Below are 24,577 nucleotides of genomic sequence, written 5' to 3' on the forward strand. Positions count from 1 at the left end.
GATAATAAAAAAAAAGGCCTGAAAAAATAATAACAACAGATTTTATGAGGTTTATAATAGTGAAGAAGGATACTTTTTTCTTTCTTTTTTTTTCCTCCAGGGTTATTGCTGGACTCTGTGCCTGCACCATGAATCCACCGCTCCTGGAGGCCATTTTTTTTCCTCTTTTGTTGCCCTTGTAGCCTCGTTGTGGTTATTATTATTGCCATTGTTGATGTCGTTCGTTGTTGGATAGGACAGAGAGAAATGGAGAGAGGAGGGGAAGACAGAGAAGGGGAGAGAAAGATAGACACCTGCAGACAAGCTTCACCGCCTGTGAAGCGACTCCCCTGCAGGTGGGGATCCGGGGGCTCGAACGGGATCCTTACGCCGGTCCCTGCACTTTGCGCCACATGCGCTTAACCCACTGCGACACCGCCCAACCCCCGATACTTTTTTTTAAAGGGTACTCTTCAATAAAAATAACTAATCATTGATCAGTCCTACTTTATTGAGAATTGTAGAGGAGGTGAGATGTAGAATGTATGACTTTTTTATTTTTATTTTTTTAAATACTTATTGATTCCCTTCTATTGCCCTTATTTTATTGTTGTAGGTATTATTGATGTCGTTGTGTTGGATAGGACAGAGAGAAATGGAGAGAGGAGGGGAAGACAGAAAGAGAGGGAGAGAAAGATAGACACCTACAGACCTGCTTCACCGCTTGTGAGACAACCCCCCTGCAGGTGGGGAACCGCATGCTTGAACTGGGATCCTTCAGCCAGTCCTTGAGCTTTGCACCACCTGCGCTTAACCTGCTGCGCTACTGTCCGACTCCCTTATTATTATTTTTTAGCCCCTGGGATCCAGAAGACAGAAGGCTTAAATGGGTCCTAAGTTGAAAAAATTGATATTATTAGAGTACAAGTGGCGAGAGCTTTTATAGCTGTGTTCATTATTTAGAAACATACTTATGTTTGCATTTTAAGCTTCATCATTTTTATTTATTTTCCCTTTTGTTGCCCTTTTTTAAATTGTTGTAGTTATTATTGTTGTTGTTATTGATGTCATCGTTGTTAGGACAGAGAGGAGGGGAAGACGGGGAGAGAAAGACACCTGCAGACCTGCTTTACCACCTATGAAGCGGAGGGGTGAGGGCTGCGCTACTGACCGACTCTCTTAAGCATCATTTTAGCAGAGAATGTCTGTTGAACCTTTTTTTTTTTTCTTCCCCCTCCAGGTGTAAAACTGATAATATAGCTGGCACTAAATAGTGTTTTGGTCAAGTGTGTGTATGTTTTTTAATTAATACTTATTTATTCCCTTTTCCTTGCCCTTGTTTTTATTGTTGTTGTTATTGATGTCATTGTTGTTGGATAGGACAGAGAGAAATGGAGAGAGGAGGGGAAGACAGAGAGGGGGAGAGAAAGAGACACCTGCAGACCTACTTCACCGCCTGTGAAGCGACTCCCCTGCAGGTGGGGATTCGGGGGCTCAAACCTGGATCTTTCCGCCGGTCCCTGCGCTTTGCGCCACATTCCCTTAACCCGCTGTGCTACCGCTGACTCCCACCAAGTCTGTATTTTTAAGTGTCGTCAGGACCAGGGAGATAACACAATGGTTTGCAAAAGACTCTAACGCTAGGCTTTGAGGTCCCCTAAAACAAAACCAGAATAGTTGGGTTGCTCTTATAGATATAGTTGTGATAAAAATGTAGGAGATAGCATAATGATTATGCAAAAAGACATTCATGCCTGAAGCTTCAAGTTGTCAGATTCTATCCACAGCACCACTGTAAACCAGAGCTGAGCAGTGCTCTGGTTAAAAAAAAAAAAAAAGTATAACTCACTAATGAATAAATGAGTCTATATTTTTCACATTCTTATTTTGCTGCCTGTTGTTAATAGTTTAAATTCAGTTCTAATTTTTTATTTTAATGGAGTATCATAAATGTATTCTTATATAGATAAAAGAACACTTTATTATATTCAGACTAATAAATGAAAACAAGTGCACTATTAGCCATAAGTAAAATTGTATTCTTTTTTTAAAAATTATTTATTCCATTTTGTTGCCCTTGTTTTATTGTTGTAGTTATTATTGTTGTTATTGATATCTTCATTGTTGGATAGGACAGAGAAATGGAGAGAGAGGGGAAGAGAAAGATAGACACCTGCAGACCTGCTTCACCGCCTGTGAAGCGATTCCCCTGCAGGTTGGGAGCCATTGGCTGGAACCTTGATCCTTACGCTCCTTGCGCTTTGTGACACATGTGCTTAAGCCACTGTGCTACCTACCGCCTGACTCCCAAGATTGAAGTATTCTTAAGTAACTTAAAATTCCATGCATTTTTTTTCAATAATGGCAAGGATATTCTTTTACTAAATTGTAACAATGCCTGTTTATAAAACTATTTGTTTTAGGGGTACAAATTCACACCTCTTCAAAATTTATTGCCATATCTCCTAAATTTATTATTGTAGTTGGAGCTTCCTTGTGTTTATGCTTAGAAAAGTTTTATTACTTTCATGAAACTGCAAGTTAAAGTCATGATGTCTTTTTGGATTTTAGGTACTTACACTGTGAAATTTTACGATGGAGTAGTTCAGACTGTCAAACATATTCATGTCAAAGCTTTTTCCAAAGATCAGGTAAGAAATTTTGTATGAATAATGTTAATAACATTTTAGTTTTTGAAATAAAATTGTTACATTTACTTTTTATTCAAAGTCTTATCCAATGGTTACAGTTTCACCAGCAAACACTATACAAGTTTTATGAAATTGTAAACATTTGTCTGGCGTTTCCTCTAACATTTTCTTCTTTTCAAAAGCACCAATTACATGGATACCATTTTTTGTTATCCTTATCTCTCCTCAGAACTTTCTAGTTTTTTTTTTTCTCTTTTTCTTTACCCTACCGCCAGAACTGCATACTATCACAGAGGATGTGCTGAACCTTTCAAATTGGTTTAGATCATGTTTCTCCCTCCCATCCCCATCTCTTACTTTATTCTTAAGCTCAAGATGATGACTATTTGGCTACAGAAGTAAATTTTTGTTGAACAAATAACCAAGTGGGCATTTATTTGAACACAGCATCTGGGTTTTGGTACTGTAAGCTCTACATAGTGGTGGACCATCTAGAAATATTATCTACTTTTTTTTTTCTTTTTGCCTCCAAGGTTATCACGGGCTCGGTGCCAGCAGTACAAATCCACTGCTCGTGGAGGACATTTTCCCCACTTTGTTGCCCTTGTTTTTGCGCTTGTTGTAGTTGTTATTGTTGTTATAGCTGTTGTTGTTGGATAGGACAGAGAGAAATCGAGAGAGATGGGGAAGACAGAGGAGAGAATGACACCTGCAGACCTGCTTCACCGCTTACTAAGCGACCCTCTGCAGATGGGGAGCTGGGGGCTCAAACCCGGATCCTTACGTGGGTCCTTGCGCCCTGCGCTATGTGCACTTAACCGCTGCGCTACTGCCCAGCTCCCAATATTATCTTATTCATGATTTTTTTCTCCTCTAATCTTTTGAAGGTTTATATCTTAATAAACTAGGGAACTAGATCAACATTTGGATATTAATAAGCTTTTGCAGGTGATGATTGTTACTAATTTTAATTATGTGACAGTTAAAACAAGTTGATAAATTTTATTACTAAACTATAACTCAATTGGCTCTTCATTGGACAACATTTGATAATATTGGAATCTTTTGTATTTTTTAAAAATAGATTTTGTTTTGGGGGTCGGGCGGTAGCACAGTGGGTTAAGTGCACGTGGCGCAAAGCACAAGGACAGGAGGAAGGATCCCGGCTCCCCACCTGCAGGGGAGTCGCTTCACAGGCGGTGAAGCAGGTCCGCAGGTGTCTTTCTCTCCTCCTCTCTGTCTTCCATCCTCTCTCCATTTCTCTCTGTCCTATACAACAACGAATGATATCAACAACAACAAGAGCAACGAAACGGGGAAGAAATGGTCTCCAGGATCAGTGGATTCATGGTGCAGGCACTGAGCTCCAGTAATAACCCTGGAGGCAAAAAAAAAAAACAAAAAAACAAACCACTGTGCTACTGCCCAACTCCCTCAGTTTGGGTTCTTTACTACATATGACATTAATATACACTGCCAAACTGAGCAGCCAGACCTCTGAAATACCGAAATGCCTTTATGGTCTTACTTGGGCCGCCATGAATAAAATCTGATAGCTTTGTCGGTTGGACAGCATCGCAGCGGGCTAAGCGCAGGTGACACAAAGTGCAAGGACCAATGTAAGGATCCCCACCTGCCAGGGGAGTTGCTTCACAGGCAGTGAAGCAGGTCTGCAGGTGTCTTACTCTCCCCTTCTCTGTCTTCCCCTCTTCTCTCCATTTCTCTCTGTCCTGTCCAACAACATCAGTAACAACAACAATAATAACTACAACAACAATAAAAAACAAGGGCAACAAAAGGGAAAATAAATAAATATTAAAAAATTATTAAAAAAAAGATAGGGAGTCGGGCGGGTTATAAGTGCATGTGGTGCAAAGCACATGACAAGCATAAGGATCCTGGTTCAAGCCCCCGGCTCCCCACCTTCAGGGGAGGCGCTTCACAAGCGGTGAAGCAGGTCTGCAGATGTCTTTCTCTCCCCCTCTCTGTTTTCCCCTCCTCTCTTCATTTCTGTCCTATCCAACAAGGATGACATAATCAACAACAACAATAATAATAACGATAAAACAACAATAATAATAACGATAAAACAACAAGGGCAACAAAGGGGATAAATAAATAAATAAATATTAAAGAAAAGAGATATGATAGCTTTTTCATACAACCACCTTTATATCATACAGAGTGCCTTCCAGAGGTTCTTGAGCAGTTTTCTGCCCTTTTAATAATTTCCTAGTGACTTATTATAACAATGAAGATTGTTTTGTTTCAGAAAGAATAAAGCATAAACATTGTTTCTATAAACAAATGCTTTATTTTCAGTCCTCAAAGTGTAGATGGATATTTATAACCTCTCCATATCTGATTATTTGTAAGTAATCATAAAATGTGTCTCATTAATGTTTTGCTCATTTTAGAGTATTGGGAGTACTGCTAGGCCTAAAGAAACAGATCAGAAACGTCTTTCATCATCTTCTGATAAACGAGAAAAATTTAAAGACCAGAGAAAAGCAACTGTCAATGTAAAGAAAGACAAAGAGGATAAAGCCTTTAAGACAGAAAAGAGAACCAAACAACCAGATAAAGAAGGAAAATTACTCTGTTCTGAAAAGGGAAAGGTTTCAGAGAAAAGCCTTCCAAAGAACGAGAAGGAAGATAAAGAGAACATTTCAGAAAATGAGCGAGAATATTCTGGAGATTCTCAAGTGGATAAGAAACCTGAAAACGACTTTGTAAAGAGTTCAGAAGAAAACCTGAGGGAGCCAAAAAGAAAACGAGGCAGACCCCCTTCTGTTGCTCCTACTGGTGAGTTCCAAAGTCGGCTCTACAGTGAGCAATGCCAGAGTTTTCTCCTCAGACTCTGTGGTTCTTCATGGCCCTTATATTTCATTGCTCCATTTTTGCGACTGTGTTTGAGCTGAAAACATGTTAGTGACTGTGACTGGCTATAACCTGAAAATATCTTTGTTGTCATGAAATTTTAGAGGGGCATGTATCCATATGAGTGTGTGTTGAGAAATACATCTTTGACTGCTGAGGTAGTAGATAACAATTCACTATTATTTTAATAATAATAATTATGATATTTTAATATGTATCATAAAATATAATAAGCTACAGTGTTTTGCTTGTGCTAACACAAATGATTTCAGTTTAAGAAAGCTTAATAGAACCTGGGATCAAGGCAATCAAATTTACAGTTTTCATGAGAGAGAAGATGAGAAGTAATATGTATTGTTGGAGCCTTGAAGTATACAGGACCAAAGAACCTTAGACCTTGTAAGGCATGATTACATTTTGAAGTTGGGCACTATGGAGAGCAACTATTGATTGGGAATTCTCACAGTCTAAATAAAAAACTGCCATGGCTAATTGGTAAGAATCAGGTCATAGAGTATAAGAATAAGTATACAATTATTATTATTATTATTTTTAAAGTTGAAGAGGCTGGTAGGGGTAGCTAGCATCATGGTTATGCAAAAGAGACTCATGCCTGAAGGTCCAAAGTCCCAGGTTCAGTCCCCTATACTACCACATCACCAGAGCTGATTATTGCTCTGGAGAAAAAAAAAAAAAAGTAAAGTTGAAGAGGCCAGGTGGTTGCTCATAACCATGCTGTCTCTCTCTCTCTCTTTTTTTTTTTTTTTAATAAGGAAACACTAAGAAAAACCATAGGTTCCTGATGATTAAACTATTCTGCTTTATATCTTTTTATTTTTTTAAAATTTGTTTATTGGGGAATTAATGTTTTACATTCAAGAGTAAATACAATAGTTTCTACATGCATAACATTTGCCTGTTTTCCATATAACAATACAACCCCCATTAGGTCCTTTGTCATCCTTTTTGGACCTGTATTCCTCCCCGCCCCCAACCCCAGAGTCTTTTACATTTGATGCAATACGCCAACATGGTGTCTCTTAGAAAGATTAAAGACTGGTGGCAGGAGGTACAGTATAACTGTAGAACATCAGATTATTAAGCCTGAGGTTCAGTGCTTCCAGGGTCAGTCCCTGGCACCACCACAAGTTAGAACTAAGCAGTGCTTTGGTGTCCTTTCCTCTCAATAAAACAAACAAATAAAATTAAGTCTACAGTCCAAGAAAGAAGTGTCAGCAGAGGAACTGCTGACAACAGTAGGTTGTAAGTTAGCCACCTAAGAAGAGCTTGAATTGAGAAAAATCACATTAAACTGTATGTATTAGCATCAAGTTTCTCTGGCCAAGGATGCTGAAAAAATGGCGGAACCAAGGACCACAATGGAGTGTCTAAAAAAGCAGCCAATATGAGGTGAAAACGAAGTGGGGAAACCTGATTAGGTCTGTGGTCACTCTCTTGCTCACTCTAGAACAGCATGAGCAAGACTAACAAGATATTTTATTCAATATATAAGCTCAAGGGCTGACAGAGTCCCACAAGCTCAAGGAAAAGGTAAATCCAGGTACTGGGCTGGGAGCATCTGAAGACCCCTCCTTATTCTTTGCAACATAGGAAATGATTTTGTGACTGTGTTGGGTTAAAATAAAATATATCCCTAAATTAAATTTTTTAATAAGCTTCTTTAAAAGTGACTAAACTAGGGAGTTGGGCAGTAACGAAGTGGGTTAAGCACAGGTGGCGCAAAGCGCAAGGACTGGCAGAAGGATCCCGGTTCAAGCCCCCGGCTCCCCACCTGCAGGGGAGTCGCTTCAGGTGAAGCAGGTCTGCAGGTGTCTTATCTTTCTCTCCTCCTCTCTGTCTTCCCTTCCTCTCTCCGTTTCTCTCTGTCCAACAACAACAGCATTAATAACAACAATAACTAATAACAAGAGCAACAAGGCCAAAAAAAAAATGGGGGGAAAAATAGCCTATAGGAGCAGTGGATGCGCAGTGCTGGCACCTAGTCCTAGCAATAACTCTGGAGGCAAAAAAAAAAAAAAAAAAAAAGTGACTAAACTAAAGGAGTGCACCCTATTAAGCACACATAGTACTAAGTGCAAAGGACCCATACAGTGTTCTGGGTTTAAGCCCCCCACTCCCTACATGTAGTGGGGGAAGGATGCTTCACCAGCCGTGAAGCAGGTCTGCAGATGTCTATCTTTCTCCCTTTTTATCTCTCCTCCCCCTCTCAGTTTTTCTCTGTTCTACCAATTAAAATAATAGGGGAAAAAATGGCTTCCAGGAGCAGTGGATTCATAGTGCAGGCACTGAGCGCCAGCAACTGGAGGCAAAAAACAAACAAAATACAGAGTCTGATGATTAGTTGTCCTTGTCTAAAAATCTCAGCTGAAGGAAAATAATTTATTCTGAGGCTTTATAAGGTTAAAAAAAAAAGACAGCTAAGAAAAAGATATAAAAACATGTGCGGGACAGGGACAGGGGTAGATAGCATAATGCTTATGCAAAGAAACTCTCATGTCTGAGACTCTGAAGTCCCAGGTTCGATTCAGTTCCCCGAACCATCATAAATAAACCAGAGCTTAGTAAGTAGTGCTCTGGTTAGGAAAAAAAACAAAAAAAAATTTGCTTGCATTGTGGTTCTAGTCATATTTCTATTGGGAACATTTTTATTGGGGATTACTGTTTTACATTCGACAATAAATACAATAGTTTGTACATGCATAACATTCATTGTTCTAAATTTACTGACTTTCTCATCAGGGCTCTAGGAGAGTTAAACTTCAGTTAATGTTTAGAGCTTCCATATGTAATGAATTGACTTCTGTGCATTGAGGATAGTGCTATTTTATTTTATTTGTTTATCTTAAAGATTTTATTTGTTAAAGAGAGAGCATGAATGTAGTATATACAATTCCAGGGATTGAACCTCATGCTTGAGAGCTTAGTGCTTTATCCATTGCACCATCTCCTATACTGTATGGTGTTAATTTTAAACTACATGTGGGATCTTTTTTTTTTTTTTTGGTCACCAAGGATTCTCACTGGGCTTCCACTGGCCATTTTTTCCTTTTTAAAAATTCATTTCTACATTATTTGATAGGAAATAGAAATTGGGGGGTGGACAATGTGTCCTGGAGCTCAGCTTCCCCAGAGACCCATCCTACTAGGGAAAGAGAAAGGCAGACTGGGAGTATGGACCGACCAGTCAACGCCCATGTTCAGCGAGGAAGCAATTACAGAAGCCAGACCTTCTACCTTCTGCAACCCTCAATGACCCTGGGTCCATGCTCCCAGAGAGATAGAGAATGGGAAAGCTATCAGGGGAGGGGGTGGGTTATGGAGATTGGGTGGGGGGAATTCTGTGGAGTTGTACCCCTCCTACCCTATGGTTTTGTTAATTAATCCTTTCTTTAATAAAAAAAAAATAAAGAAAGAAATTGGGGGGTGGAGAGGCACCTCCAGTCCTGCTTCACTACTTATGAAACTTCTCTAGTTGGGTTATGGGGATATGAACCCAGGTTTTGGATGTGGTAATGTGTACTCTCAACCGGGTACACCACTACCTAGGCTCCACAACAGACTTCATGCTTGAGGCTTGGAGGTTCCATCTTCAGTTCTCAGCATCACCTAGAGCTGAGCAACGCCTTCGGGAAAACAAAACAAAAAACAAAGAAATTGTGAATTGGACTATGGAGAAGGGTAGAGCAGGTTCCTTGAATGTGTAAGGCCTTATGTTTGATCCCTGGTGCATCAAATTATGGAGCCATGTTCTATACTCACTCACTCAATTAATAAATGAATAAGATTGTACTGCTCACTGAATAGAACACATGACTTGTATCACATGAGAGTGGCACAACACCAAAGGAACCTTTAATAATATAGTATCTCGGAGGCCAGGCAGTAGAGCAGAGTGTTAAGCGCATGTGGTACAAAGCACAAGGACCAGCGCAAGGATACTGGTTCAAGCCCCCAGCTCCTCACCTACAGGGGGGGAGGTCACTTCAAAGGCGGTGAAACAGGTGTCTATCTTTCTCTCCTCCTCTCTGTCTTTCCTTCCTGTCTCCATTTCTCTGTCATATCCAACAACAACTGCAATGGCAACAATAACAATAAGGACAATAAAATGGGGAAAATGGCTTCCAGGAGTAGTAGATTCAAAGTACAGGCAGCAATAACCCTGGAGGCTAATAATAATAATAATGATAATAATAATAATAATAAATCTGTATATATGAAGATGACCCAGGAGTTATGAAATCACATATATTCAAGACCCTAGCTGAGCAGTAAATTCAGGAATTGTGAATAGAAATCAGATATTTTTTCGTGTTTTTTTTTTTTTAAGATTTTATTTATTTATTTATTAACGAGAACGATAGGAGGAGAGAGAAAGAACCAGACATCACTCTGTCACATGTGCTGCTGGGGATCGAACTCAGAACCTCATGCTTAAGAGTCCAAAGCTTTTTTTTTATATTATTCCCTTTTGCTGCCCTTGTTTTGTTATTGTAGTTATTGTTGTTGGATAGGACAGAGAGAAATGGAGAGAGATGGGGAAGACAGAGAGGGGGAGAGAAAGAGAGACACCTGCAGACCTGCTTCACCGCTTGTGAAGCGACTCCCCTGCAGGTGGGGAGCCGGGTCTTTGAACCGGGATCCTTACTCAGATCCTTGCGCTTTGCTCCTTGTGCGCTTAACCCGCTGCGCTACCGCCCGACTCCCGAGTCCAAAGCTTTATCACTGCGCCATCTCCCGGACCACCGGTTTTTCTTTTTAACTGTTTAAAAAATTTATTAGTGAGAGACAAAAGAGGATAAAAACAACTATCATTCTGGCATATATGGTGCTAGAGATTGTGCTCTTGGACTTTATGTACCCAAGCCCAACTCTTTTTTTTTAATATTTATTTCTTTCCTTTTGTTGCCCTTGTTTTATCGTTGTAGTTATTGATGTCATTGTTGTTGGATAGGATAGAGAGAAATGAAGAGAGGAGGGGAAAACAAAGAGGGGGAGAGAAAGACAGACACCTGCAGACCTGCTTCACTGCCTGTGTAGTGACTCCCCTGCATGTGAGGAACCAGGATTCTTACGTGGTCCTTGTGCTTTGCATCACCTGTGCTTAACCCGCTGCTACGCCTGACTCCCCCATGTCCACTGGGATTTAGTCTTCTGAAATGGATTCTCCTTTAGCTGTTCATGCTCTTGGACTCCCTGCAAAGTGTATACTGGTTTAGTTGTACTTTACGTTTCAGGCTGCTCAGAAACCATATTTCATCCAGCAATAAAAGGATAACTTTGTTTATTGCTTATATAATTATCATTAAAGGTTGGGATAGGGGGTGGGTGGAGTGAAAGAGATCACAGCACTAAACTATTTTTAGTGTAGTGGGGGGCTGGGCTTGAACCTGGTCCTGCACATGACGAAGCAGCGCACTATCCAAGTCAGCTTTTTCACTGACTCCAAATTGAACACAACTTCTGTATAGATAGCTTTGGTTTATACAGTATCAGTGTAAAAAAGGCTTGCCAAAAATCTCATATATTTCAAATCTTGGGCAGGAGTAGATAGCATAATGGTTATGCAGAGAGACTGTCATGTCTGAGGCTCACAGTCCCAGGTTCAGTCCCCCACACCATCATAAGCCATAGCTGAGCAGTGCTAGCTTTTAAAAAAAAGCAACTTATATTTCAAATGTTAACTTTTTGGGGGAGGAAATAATTTCATTAGTTCAGTGTGTAGCCTTAATTCTCTAGATTGTTGAACAGGATTAGTTATTTATAGAGGGTTGTTTAGATTTGTGTTTAGTTTGGAATGTGTGTGATCGCTGTGTTCCCACCACTTGAACAAAACAATGCCAGTACATTGGAATGTTGAACACAGGAAGAGACAGCATTATCAGGTTTGCCTTAGAGCTCAGTCCTGTTGCTTTTTTGACTGTTTGATGTGACAGATCTAAAGTTACTGGTCTTAAATTAGTTTTACCTCCCATTTTATTTGCTTTCTTCTGCTCTTTTTCCTTTCTTCTTCCTCTTTCATTCTATAATCAAGTCTTTTTGGTCTTTTCCTCACATTCAAGCCTCTTAATCTCTCTTTCTTTCTCTTTCTCTTTCTTCCTTCTTTCTTTTCTTGCTTCCTGGCCACCAAGACACCACTACAAGTCCTGGAGGCCTTTTTTTTTTTTAAGTTAAATTTCTTTATTGGGGGGGTCGGGCGGTGGCGCAGTGGGTTAAGCGCATGTGGCGCAGAGTGCAGGGACCGACTAAGGATCCCGGTTCGAGCCCCCCCGGCTCCCCACCTGCAGGGGAGTCGCTTCATAGGCGGTGAAGCAGGTCTGCAGGTGTCTTATCTTTCTCTCCCCCCTCTGTCTTCCCCTCCTCTCTCCATTTCTCTCTGTCCTATCCAACAATGAACAACATTAACAATGGCAATAATAATAACCACAACGAGGCTACAACAACAAGGGCAACAAAAAGGGGGGAAATGGCCTCCAGGATCAGTGGATTCATGGTGCAGGCACTGAGCCCAGCAATAACTCTGGAGGAAAAAAAATTTTCTTTATTGGGGGATCAATGTTTTACAGTTGACAGTAAATACAATAGTTTAATTTCTACATTCATAACATTTCCCAGTTTTCCACATAACAATACAAGCCCCACTAGGTCCTTTGCCATTATGTTCCTCCCCCCCCCCCCCATTTAATAGGACAGAGAAATTGAGAGAGGATGGGGATATTGAATGTCCAGTGCTTTTTCCACTGCACCACCTCCTGACCCACTTATTTGTTTTTTATTGCCACCAGGCTTATTGCTGGAGGCTTGGTTGTATTCACCATAAATCCACTGCTCCTTGTCCCATCCCTCCCTTTTTAATTTATTTTCCCTTTTGTTGCCCTTTTTTGTTTTTGTTGTAGTTATTATTATTGTTGTTGTTAGATAGGACAGAGAGAAATGGAAAGAGGAGGCGAAGACAGAAGGAGAGAGAAAGATAAGACACCTGCAGACCTGCTTCACCGCCTGTGAAGCGACACCCCTGCAGGTGGAGAGCCGGGCCTCAAACCGGGATCCTTATGCAGGTTCTTGCACTTCATGGAACGTGCTCTTATCCCGCTGCGCTAATGCCTGACTCCCCCCCTTTTTATTTGATAGAATGTGAGAGGGGAGGGAATGATGTCATTTTTTTTTCCTCTTCCCCTTTTATTTTTGTCTCTTACCATAATAAAAATAATAAAGATTTAAACATTTTAATCAAGAAAGTAAAATTAAAATGAGCGTTTCAGAAGATAGCAGGTCATAGCCAAGGCCAAAAAAATAGTAATAATAAAATAAAAAATATAGATTCAAGTGCTAGCACTTCCCATAAGGAAGTAATTTTCTATTTACTTCTTCCCCCTATTAACTAAGAATGCCCTTTAAGAGTCTGTTTATTTTGCAAGGTTGTCTGCATCTATTTTATTTGCATATAATAATGACGATTAGGCACTAACAAATTGCATGTCTTTCTGTTTTGTGTATGTGGGTTTATATACTTTGTAGCTGTGGATTCAAATCCTCAAACTTTACAACCTATTACATTGGAATTGAGAAGACGGAAAATATCAAAAGGAAGTGAAGTCCCATTAAAACGTCCTCGCCTTGACAAAAATTCATGTGAGTCTCTTTTGCGTATGTGTAGTAGAACTTGACATTGATTATAGGAACAAATGTGAGTGGAGTATGGTTGAGTCAGAAATTTAGAAGGAAAATATGCTGAAGCACAGATTGTTATAGTGCTAGGTTCAGTATGTCATCTTCATAGCTGCAAACTACTTTCAAATTGGATTTTTAGTGGAAATTCAGTGGCCTAGGAAGGGATGGGTTTTATTAAGAGAAACAAAAATTAATGCTTATTAATTTAAAAGATTAAAAAAATTATTCTCTGGGCTCAAAAAAAGATTTATATTGGCTGGGGGAGATAGCTAATGGTTATGGAAAAGACTTATGCCAGAGGCTCTGAAGTCCCAGGTTCAGTCCCCTGCACCAGAGCTGAGCATGTGTTGGTATTTAAGGGGGCGGGGCACAGTCGTGCATTCAGTTAAGCACACACAGTACTAGGCGCATGGACTTGCACAGGGACCTGGGTTTGAGCCTCCGCTTCCCACCTGCAGCAGGGACTCTTCACTAACAGTGAAGCAGGTCTGCAGGTATCTATCTCCCTATCTCCTCTCCCCTCTCCTCTCTCAATCTCTCTGTCCTATTGAATAAAATAGAAGGGGGTGGGGAAGGGCTGAGGGTAAATAGCATAATGGTTTTGCAAGGAGATTCTCATGCCTGAGGCTCCAAAGTCCCAGGTTCAGTTCCTTGTACCACCATTAGAGCTGAGCAGTGCTGTGGAAAGGGGGGGAAGAGACTTTCTCTATATAAACCTTATTTACTGTGTAAGTTAGTACATATTATTTCACATTGGGAAGTCCCAATAGAATTGTATATGACCGTGGTGATATATCCAGTCCATAAATCCTTAATAAGAACATTCTGTACCCTGAAAAGTGGTGCAGTCAATAGAGCATTGAAGTCTCGAGAATGAGCCCCAACATCAAACATGCTCGAGTAATGTTCTGGTTTTATCTCTCCTCCTCTATCTTTACTATATAAATATTTTTTAAAATAAAGAAAATTCTGTCTTGACAGGTTAAGTATAGTGTTACTTAAAGTTAGAAAGGAGGAAATAGCATTTTCTTGCTGACTGATCTAATATTCCAGAAGTCTCTGAAAGTCTCACATGAAAGCTTGTGGTTCAGACATTTTTAGTAGTAAACTTATTTCTTCTGCTGACCACTTAACTACAACTCTCTTAATGGTTCATAGGCCAAGAGAAGTCAAAAAAGTATTCAGCCAACAGTGACAAAGACTTATCAAGAAGACGGTCCTCTAGGCTATCCTCTAATGGGACCCAAGAGGTCCTAGATCCTGACTTGTCTGTAACCAGTTTGGCTGATAAAATAAATGTTGATCCTTTGCAACACACACCAGCCAGTACCAGGGAATTTGAAGAAGGTGAGTCACAGACTGTATGGAACTGTCTTCCTCTCTATTGAAAACCAGTCCAAATCATTGTATAACTACTGTCCACTTATTTTGAATGATTGCATAACATATAAGCCTAAATGTTGGATATATTTTGCTTAAAAGAACTTTTCTCCTCTTTGTCCTTCAGAAGCCACTCCATTCTAATGCCTCTGCTTTATTTTTATTTTTTTTTTCTGTTTCCCCTACTCTCTCCATTGCTCTCTGTCCTATCTAACACCGACGACATCAATAACAACAACAATAATAAAACAAGAGCAACAAAAGGGAATAAATTTTTTAAAAAAGATTAAAAAAAAAAAAAAAGAAAAGAAAGGCAGAGTCAGTCTCACCCAGGCTGCAAGGGCCAGAGCAAAGGGGTTTATCCGGGGGTTATCACTGGGGTACCACAGCAATGGCCTCTGTACCGATAGAAAGCTGCAGTGCCAGTTTCAGAGGCTGGAGCTACAAGTCCAACCTTCTGTGATAACTGGGTTCTCTTCCTGTCCCAAAAGTATGTGGGGGGCTGACACTACAAGGAAAGGGTCCTTCTTTTTTTTTTTTTTTTTTTAAATTTTTTTTTTTATTAAAGAAAGGATTAATTAACAAAACCATAGGGTAGGAGGGGTACAACTCCACACAATTCCCACCGCCCAATCTCCATATCCCACACCCTCCCCCGATAGCTTTCCCATTCTCTATCCCTCTGGGAGCATGGACCCAGGGTCGTTGAGGGTTGCAGAAGGTAGAAGGTCTGGCTTCTGTAATTGCTTCCTCGCTGAACATGGGCGTTGACTGGTCGGTCCATACTCCCAGTCTGCCTCTCTCTTTCCCTAGTAGGATGGGTCTCTGGGGAAGCTGAGCTCCAGGACATATTGGTGGGATCTTCAATCCAGGGAAGTCTGGCCGGCATCCTGATGACACCTGGAACCTGGTGACTGAAAAGAGAGTTAACATACAAAGCCAAACAAATTGTTGAGCAATCATGGACCCAAAGCTTGGAAAAGTGGAGAGGAAGTATTAGGGAGGTACTCACTGCAAACTCTAGTGTACTTCTGCTTTCTTACTTTGGTGCCATACTCCAAACTCAGTCAATTTCTGCTTTGCGTTTCTACTTCTTCTATTTTTTTTTTTTTTACATGCATAACATTCCCCAGATTCCCATTTAGCAATACAACCCCCACTATTTAATTCATCATTTTTCATGGACCTGTATTCTCCCCACCCACCCACCCACCCCAGAGTCTTTTACTTTGGTGTAATACTCCAATTCCATTTCAGGTTCGACTTGTGTTTTCTTTTCTAATCTTGTTTTTCAACTTCGGCCTGAGAGTGAGATCATCCCATATTCATCTTTCTGTTTCTGACTTATTTCACTCAACATGATTTTTTCAAGGTCCATCCAAGATCGGCTGAAAACGGTGAAGTCACCATTTTTTACAGCTGAGTAGTATTCCATTGTGTATATATACCACAACTTGCTCAGCCACTCATCTGTTGTTGGACACCTGGGTTGTTTCCAGGTTTTGGCTATTACAAATTGTGCTGCCAAGAACATATGTGTACACAGATCTTTTTGGATGGATGTGTTGGGTTCCTTAGGATATATCCCCAGGAGGGGAATTGCAGGGTCATAGGGTAGGTCCATTTCTAGCCTTCTGAGAGTTCTCCAGACTGTTCTCCACAGAGGTTGGACCAATTGACATTCCCACCAGCAGTGCAGGAGGGTTCCTTTGACCCCACACCCTCTCCAGCATTTGCTGCTGTTACCTTTTCTGATGTGTGACATTCTCACAGGAGTGAAGTGATATCTCATTGTTGTCTTGATTTGCATTTCTCTGACAATCAGAGACTTGGAACATTTTTTCATGTGTTTCTCGGCCTTTTGGATCTCTTCTGTGGTGAATATTCTGTCCAGTTCCTCCCCCCATTTTTGGATGGGGTTATTTGTTGTCTTGTTGTTGAGTCTGGTAAGCTCTTTATATATGTTGGTTATTAAACTCTTATCTGATGTATGGCATGTAAATATCTTCTCCCATTCTGTGAGGGGTCTCTTGATTTGGGTAGTGGTTTCATTTGCTGTGAAGAAGCTTTTTAATTTGATGTAGTCCCATAGGTTTATACTTGCCTTAGTCTTCCTTGTAATTGGATTCGTTTCATTGAAAATGTCTTTAAAATTTATGCGGAAAAAAGTTCTTCCAATATTTTCCTCTAAGTATCTGATAGTTTCTGGTCTAACATCCAAGTCCTTGATCCACTTGGAATTTACTTTTGTATTTGGTGAAATACAGTGATTCAGCTTCATTCTTCTGCATGTTTCAACCCATTGTTTCCAACACCATTTGTTGAAGAGACTCTGCTTTCCCCATATAATAGTCTGGGCCCCTTTGTCAAAGATTAGATGTCCATAGGTGTGGAGCCTCATTTCTGGGCTCTCAATTCTATTCCACTGGTCAGTGTGTCTGTTCATGTTCCAGTACCAAGCAGTTTTGATGACAATGGCACTATAATATAGTTTGAGATCTGGCAGTGTGATGACTCCGGTTCTGTTCTTTTTTCTCAAGATTGTTTTGGCAATTCTAGGTCTTTTCTGGTTCCAGATAAACATTTGTAGCATTTGTTCTATTCTCCTAAAAAATATGCTTGGGATCTTGATGGGGATAGCATTAAATTTGTAGATGGCTCTGGGTAATATATTCATTTTGATGATGTTAATTCTTCCAACCCATGAGCATGGAATATCTTTCCACTTCTTTGTGTCTTTTTCAATTTCTTTGAGTAGTGAGTGACTCATAATTTTCAGTATACAAGTCTTTCACTTCTTTGGTTAGGTTTATTCCTAGATATTTTATTGTTTTTGTTGCTATAGAAAAAGGAACTGATTTCTGGATTTCAATTTCTTCTAACTTAGTGTTTGCATAGAGGAATGCCACTGACTTTTGAATGTTAATTTTATAGCCTGACACATTACTGTATTGCCTGATGATTTCCAAAAGCTTCTTGCTAGATTCCTTAGGTTTTTCCATGTATACTATCATGTCATCTGCAAATAAGGAGAGTTTGACTTCTTCTCTTCCAATCTGTATGCCTTTAATTCCTTGCTCCTGCCTGATTGCTATGGCAAGAACTTCCAACACTATGTTGAATAGTAATGGTGATAGTGGGCAGCCCTGTCTAGTACCTGATATGAGGGGAAATGCTTCCAGTTTTTCACCATTGAGTATGATGTTGGCTGTAGGTTTGCTATATATAGACTCCACTATCTTCAGGAATTTTCCATCTATTCCTATTTTTTGTAGTGTTTTGATCATAAAGGGATGTTGTATTTTGTCAAAGGCTTTCTCTGCATCTATTGATATGACCATGTGGTTTTTGGCCTTGCTTTTGTTGATGTGGTGGATCACATTGATTGATTTACGTATATTAAACCAACCTTGCATGCCTGGGATAAACCCCACTTGGTCATGATGAACAATTTTTTTGATATACTGCTGTATCCGGTTGGCTAGAATTTTGTTCAATATTTTCGCATCTATGTTCATCAGAGATATTGGTCTGTAGTTTTCTTTTTTGGTTGTGTCCCTGTCTGCTTTTGGTATCAGGGTGATGTTGGCTTCATAGAAGCTGGCAGGGAGTATTCCAGTGTCTTCAATCTTCTGGAAGACTTTTAAAAGTAGAGGTATTAGTTCTTCTTTGAAAGTTTTGTAGAATTCATTTGTAAAACCATCTGGTCCAGGACTTTTATTTTTGGGAAGATTTTTGATAACTGTTTCAATTTCATTAGCTGTGATGGGCCTGTTCATGTTATCCACTTCCTCTTTACTTAGTTTTGGAAGTTGGTAGGTATCTAGGAAATCATTCATTTCTTCCAGGTTCTCTAACGTGGTGGCATATAGTTGTTCATAGAAGCCTCGCATGATATGTTGAATTTCTGCAGTGTCTGTTGTGATATCTCCTCTTTCATTTACTATCTGATTTATTTGGGTCTTCTCCCTTTTTTGTTTTGTGAGTCTGGCTAAAGGTTTGTCGATTTTGTTTACTCTTTCGAAGAACCAACATTTACTTTCATTGATCTTTTGTATGGTTTTCCTATTCTCAATGTTATTTATTTCTGCCCTAACTTTAGTAATTTCTGTCCTTCTGGTTGCTTTAGGGTTCCTTTGTTGTTCTTCTTCTAGGTCTTTAAGATGTGCAATCAGGCTGTTTATTTGTGCCTTTTCTTGTTTCCTAATGTGTGCTTGTATACCTATGAACTCCCCTCTTAGGACTGCTTTAGCTGTGTCCCAAATATTTTGATAGCTTGTGTCTTCATTTTCATTGAACTCTCGAAACATTTTGATTTCTTCCTTGATTTCCTCTTTGACCAAGAAGTTGTTAAGAAGTGTACTGTTGAGCTTCCACATTTTGGTACTGTTACTAATCTTTTGTTGATTGTTAAGTGTTAGTTTAATTCCACTGTGGTCTGAGAAGATGCTTGGGATGATTTCAGTGCTCTTGAATAGGCTGATGCTGTCTTTGTGGCCTAACATATGGTCTATCCTTGAGAATGATCCATGTGGATTTGAGTAAAATGTGTATTCCAGTTTCTTGGGATGAATGACTCTGAAAATGTCCAATAGTTCTAGTTTATCTATCTCTTCATTTAGCTCCCTTATGTCTTTACTGATTTTCTTCCTGGATGATCTGTCAAGTTGAGATAGTGGGGTGTTGAAGTCCCCTACTATGATTGTGTTACTGTTAATATATTGCTGTAGCTCTTTCAGTAGAAGTTTGATGTATTTAGATGGCTTCTCATTGGGTGCATAGATATTAATAATTGTTAAGTCCTCTTGATTGACTGATCCTCTGAGCATTAAGTAGTGTCCATTCCTATCTTTTTTAATCTTATCTATTTTAAAGTCTATCATGTCAGATATGAGAATAGCTGTTCCTGCCCTTTTTTGTGGGCCATTGGCTTGAATGATAGTTTTCCATCCTTTCACTTTAAGTCTGTGTTTGTCTTGTTGCGTTAGGTGAGTTTCCTGTAGACAACATATTGTTGGGTTGTGTTTTCTGATCCATCTTCCTACTCTTTTAATAGGTGAATTCAGGCCATTCACATTTGTTGATATCAAAGATTGAAGATATTTTAACGCCATTCTTGTAGAGTTTTAGAGTGTTTTGATATATGTTCTATTTGTGGTAGTCTGGTTGTTTATAGGAAACCTTTCAGAACTTCTTTCAAGGCAGGCTTGGTGATGGTTGCTTCCTTCAACTGTTGCTTGTCTGAGAAGGTTTTGATGCTTCCATCTAGTCTGAATGACACTGTAGCAGGATATAGTATTCTTGGCTGAAAGCCTTTCTCATTGAGCACTCGATAGATATCTTGCCATTCTCTTCTGGCCTGTAGTGTTTGTATGGAGAAGTCTGCTGCTAATCTTATGGGTTTTCCTTTGTAGGTGACTCTTTGTTTTTCTCTTGCAGCCTTGAGGATCCTTTCTTTATCCTTATTCCTTTCCAATCTAAGTATGACATGTCTTGGTGTCTTTAGGTCTGGGTTAATTCTGTTTGGGACCCTCTGGGCTTCTTGAATCTTTATGTCTTTGGTGTTGTCTAGACTAGAGAAATTTTCAGCTATTATGGCCTGGAGAACGCTTTCTTCCTCCCCTTCTCTTTCTTCCTCTGGTAAGCCAATAATGCGTATATTGTTTCTTTTGAAGTCATCCCATAGGACTCTGTTGTTGTTTTCAGAATCTCTTAATCTCTTTTTGAGATCTCTTACTTCTTTATTAGTTGTCTCTAATTCATCCTCAATCTTGCTAATTCTGTCTTCAGCCTCATTGATTCTATTCTCTCTGCCCTCTACTGCTTTCTGGAGTTCATCTATTTTGTTGCCCTGCTCTGATACTGTTTTAACTTGTTCAGCTAGTTGCCTTCTTAGCTCAGCAATTTCAGCTTTCAGCTCTCTAATAACCATGAGATTATTAGAATTTTCTTCCATATTCTCATTTGTTGTTCCTGCAGTTCTGATTACAATTTTTTCAAATTCTTTACTCACTCCTGTTATTATTTCCTTAGCTAATGTTTGGATGTTGAACTCGTTGTTTTGTGCTTCGCCCTCTGGAGGACTTTTAGCTGGACTCTTGTCCTGGTTCGAGTCTCCATTATTTTTTCTTGTTGTTTTAACCATTTTATATAAGTTAACAGTTTTTTCAATCCCTAAGTTGGAGTTCAGTGGTGTAAAAGCCTTTTTTTTTTTCCCCTGTAGGCTATGGTAGCCTGAGGGCTTTTAAACTATCAATAGGCTTCTTCGCTTAATCAATGACTCCTGACCAAGAGATAAAGCAGGGTGTGGCAGAGATAATCCAGTGGTTATGCAAAGAGACTTTCACAGCCCTTCAGCTATGCCACCGTGGTATAGGTCTTCTCCTGAGTTTCCCGGTTAGATCTCTGTGCCCTGGTGTCCCTCCCTCTTGCTGCTCCAGATTCTGAGGGTAGTAGCAATGGAGACTCAGAGTTGTACTTGGTGAGTCTCTGGGGAGTCCTTTCCTCCCTTCAGCTGTCCCCTTGTTGGTGGAGCAGACTGGAGGTGGTGTCTCCACTGACAAACTGTGGAACTGTTAGCAGTCACTTAATCTCTCCTTAGGCCCCTCTCTCCTCTCTGTCACCAGCCACGCGTGTTTGTACTCACGGGTGATTTACTGGGTTTCTGTGGTCATTCTAGTCCTGTCTTGTTTCGGTCCGGGTGGTCTCCTTTGGTATTCCTAGTTGATCCAGGAGAGGAGAGGAGAGGAGAGAAAGCGATCTGCTGCTCGTAGCTCCGCCTCCGGAAGTCGAATCTCCTCTGCTTTATTTTTAAAGATTTCTAGCAAATTCTCCTTTTATATTAGGCACTTACTAGGTCTTTTCTCTTTGCTATGTGCAGCCTATATGTACTGGAGCCTGTGAATATATTCTAGTATGTTATAGGTGATGACTATATCTCTAAGAAGTTCCTGGCTTTCTTAGTCTATTGTTTAACTTGGTTCTTACTGGTTTTGTGCGTGTGTGTGTGTGTGTTCTTTTCCTTCCTTCCTTCTTTCCCTCCTTCCACTTTCTCTTTCATTCTTTCTTTCCCTCAACATGATTTTTTCAAGGTCCATCCAAGATCGGCTGAAAACGGTGAAGTCACCATTTTTTACAGCTGAGTAGTATCCCATTGTGTATATAGACCACCACTTGCTCAGCCACTCATCTGTTGTTGGACACCTGGGTTGCTTCCAGGTTTTGGCTATTACAGATTGTGCTGCTATGAACATAGGTGTACACAGATCTTTTTGGATGAGTGTGTTGGGTTCCTTAGGATCTATCCACAGGAGAGGAATTGTAGGGTCGTGGGGTAGGTCCATTTCTAGCCTTCTGAGAGTTCTCCAGACTGTTCTCCACAGAGGTTGGACCAATTGACATTCCCACCAGCAGTGCAGGAGTGTTCCTTTGACCTCACACCCTCTCCAGCATTTGCTGCTGTTACCTTTTCTGATGTATGACATTCTCACAGGAGTGAAGTGATATCTCATTGTTGTCTTGATTTGCATTTCTCTGACAATCAGAGACTTGGAGCATTTTTTCATGTGTTTCTCAGCCTTTTGGATCTCTTCTGTGGTGAATATTCTGTCCAAGTCCTCCCCCCATTTTTGGATGGGGTCTTTCTCTCCCTTTATTTCCTTCATTCCCACTTTCCAACCTCCCTCCCTCTCTCCCTTCCTCATTTCCTTCCTTCCTTTTCTACCTTTCCCTCCCTCACTTCACCCATCTCTCTCTCTCTCACCAGGGCACTCACTACTCAGCTCTGCTTCATGGTGGTGCCAGAGATTGAACCTGGATCCTCTGGTTCCTCAAGTATAAAATTCATACTTAAAGTGTTACTTCCTCAGCTTGTATGTGCTCTTTAGACTTTCTTTCTTTTTCTTTTAGGTCAGTTGAAATCTGTTCCAGAAGCTGGCCAGGTCACATCGACATTAACTTGCCACTCCCTTGGGGATGGATTGGAAGCTGCAGGCTTAGAGATGAACTGCAAGTCAGTGGGAGAAAACATTATGAAAACAGAACCAGCCTCTCCCTTTGCTGAGTTACAAGAGATTTCTACAGTGACAGGTTCATAATTAAAGTTAATTTTACCCTCTAATTTCTAACATATACTTTTTGCTTCTTCATTGTAAACTTAAAAGTTGATTTTTTTCTAATGATTTTTCATCTTTATTAATAATACCTTTTAATTTTTAAAAAAAATTTTATTTATTAAAAGGAAACATTGACAAAACCATAGGATAAGAGGGGTACAACTTCGCACAGTTCCCACCACCAGACCTTTATATCCCATCCCCTCCCCTCTATCACCCCGTCCCTCTCTATTTTAGTGTCTATATCCAATAAATAAATAAAGATAATAATAAAAATTATATATATGCATATATTTAAAATTTTTATTCCAGAGTTCTGCTCAGCTCAGTGTGTGGTAGTGTGGGGGATTGAACCAGGGATCTTGGAGCCTCAGGCATGAGAGTCTCTTTGCATAACCATTTTGCTATGTCCCTACCCAAAAGACATTTATTTCTAATTTTCACTACTTTCCATATTGTATCTTATTTCATTTCATATTATTTCATTTTACTTGTCATCTCTGGGACTTAACTGCTCTAGGCTGACTTTTTAGATAGAGAAAGAGAGGCAGTATTGAAACTCTTCAACGCAGTGAGGACTAGACCAGAATTACACACATTGCAAAGCACCTCACTATCCAAGTGTGGGTTCTTTTGCTGTCTCACTTCTCCCTGTTTTTTTTTTTTTTTTAAGATTAAAAAAATATTTAATTTATTTATTCCCTTCTGTTGCCCTTGTTGTTTTATTGTTGTTGTTATTGATGTCGTTGTGTTGGATAGGACAGAGAGAAATCGAGAGAGGATGGGAAGACAGAGGGGGAGAGAAAGATAGACACCTGCAGACTTGCTTCACCGCCTGTGAGGCAACCCCTCCGCAGGTGGGGAGTCAGGGGGCTCGAATCGGGACCCTTACGCTGGTCCTTGCACTTTGCACCATATGTGCTTAACCTGCTGTGCTACCTGACTCCCTCTTCTCACTGTTTTATAGCCAAGAACTTAATACTTGACAAGGAGTGACTTACCTATGTTGCATACTTCCTAGTGACTGACACAGTGTCTGGCTTCCATTTTCTTTTTGGGTACTTAAGTCATCTGATAGGATGCTGTTTTACAAAGCAAATGAAGTTAACAATCTCAAATACGAATCTCTGACTTCTTCAGTATACTTGTTAAATCAGTGAGTACAGGCTGAGTAATAGGATTGGGGTAGGCTGTGGGGGTGGCCAGGCTTTCAGAATAGTGCATGGTACAAGTGATGTCCCTACTCCAGACAGGGTGGTGCTTTTGCAGTCCTTTAATTTTGAGGTAGGTGGTATAGATAACATCGATTTTGAAACTTGAGCTTAGTGTGAACTACAAAATGATTCAGAAATGTATTAAGCAAGCAGGAAGAAACATTTAGCAAGATCCCTAGAGACCAGGATACTACTGCATTAGTTACTGCTTAGTGAGTGACTGTTGTCCTGTTCTGGTGTCTGTCTTGAGATCTATCTATATAAATATGGGGGTGGTGGTGGTGGAGGAGGAGAAAATGTATATAGTAGAGTACATGCTCAATTCTGGCCTAAGGTTGAACCTGTGACCTCTGAGGGCTCAGGCATGTAAGTTGGTATCCTGAGAGACTGAGTTGTCTTCCTGGCCCCAGTCTTGGGGTTTCTAATCTGCGATGAAGTCAACATCTGAGAAAAGTGTGAAAGATTTTTGGTAAGAGGAATAGGAACTTGGGAAGGCAACAAATCAAGTTCAGAATATAAGAGAGGCAGTTAGTTGTTCCAAGTACAGCTCTGTCATTTGGGTCAACTCTGCCATCTTGTGGAATAAACTCCCAATTGACTTTTGTGAGGACTCAGTGTAGAGATCTACGTTCTGGAGGATGGTGGTGGCAAGGTTGCTTTCTTTACACTT

The 24,577-nt window shown here is 40.1% G+C and overlaps 1 protein-coding gene across 3 annotated transcripts in view; it reads left to right on the plus strand.

The window, feature by feature from the left end:
* The window catches only part of PHF20 (PHD finger protein 20), a 121,369-nt gene that overhangs the window by 66,137 nt on the left and 30,655 nt on the right, over positions 1-24,577 (plus strand). For all 3 annotated transcript variants that reach the window (XM_060189222.1, XM_060189231.1, XM_060189241.1), the window contains exons 5-9: positions 2,551-2,630; positions 5,048-5,435; positions 13,047-13,160; positions 14,358-14,546; positions 22,488-22,667. In XM_060189222.1, the coding sequence (XP_060045205.1) occupies positions 2,551-2,630; positions 5,048-5,435; positions 13,047-13,160; positions 14,358-14,546; positions 22,488-22,667 (951 nt within the window). The remainder of the gene's footprint in view (positions 1-2,550; positions 2,631-5,047; positions 5,436-13,046; positions 13,161-14,357; positions 14,547-22,487; positions 22,668-24,577) is intronic.

This window comes from Erinaceus europaeus, chromosome 1 (genome assembly GCF_950295315.1).
Source record: "Erinaceus europaeus chromosome 1, mEriEur2.1, whole genome shotgun sequence".
Taxonomy (NCBI): domain Eukaryota; kingdom Metazoa; phylum Chordata; class Mammalia; order Eulipotyphla; family Erinaceidae; genus Erinaceus; species Erinaceus europaeus.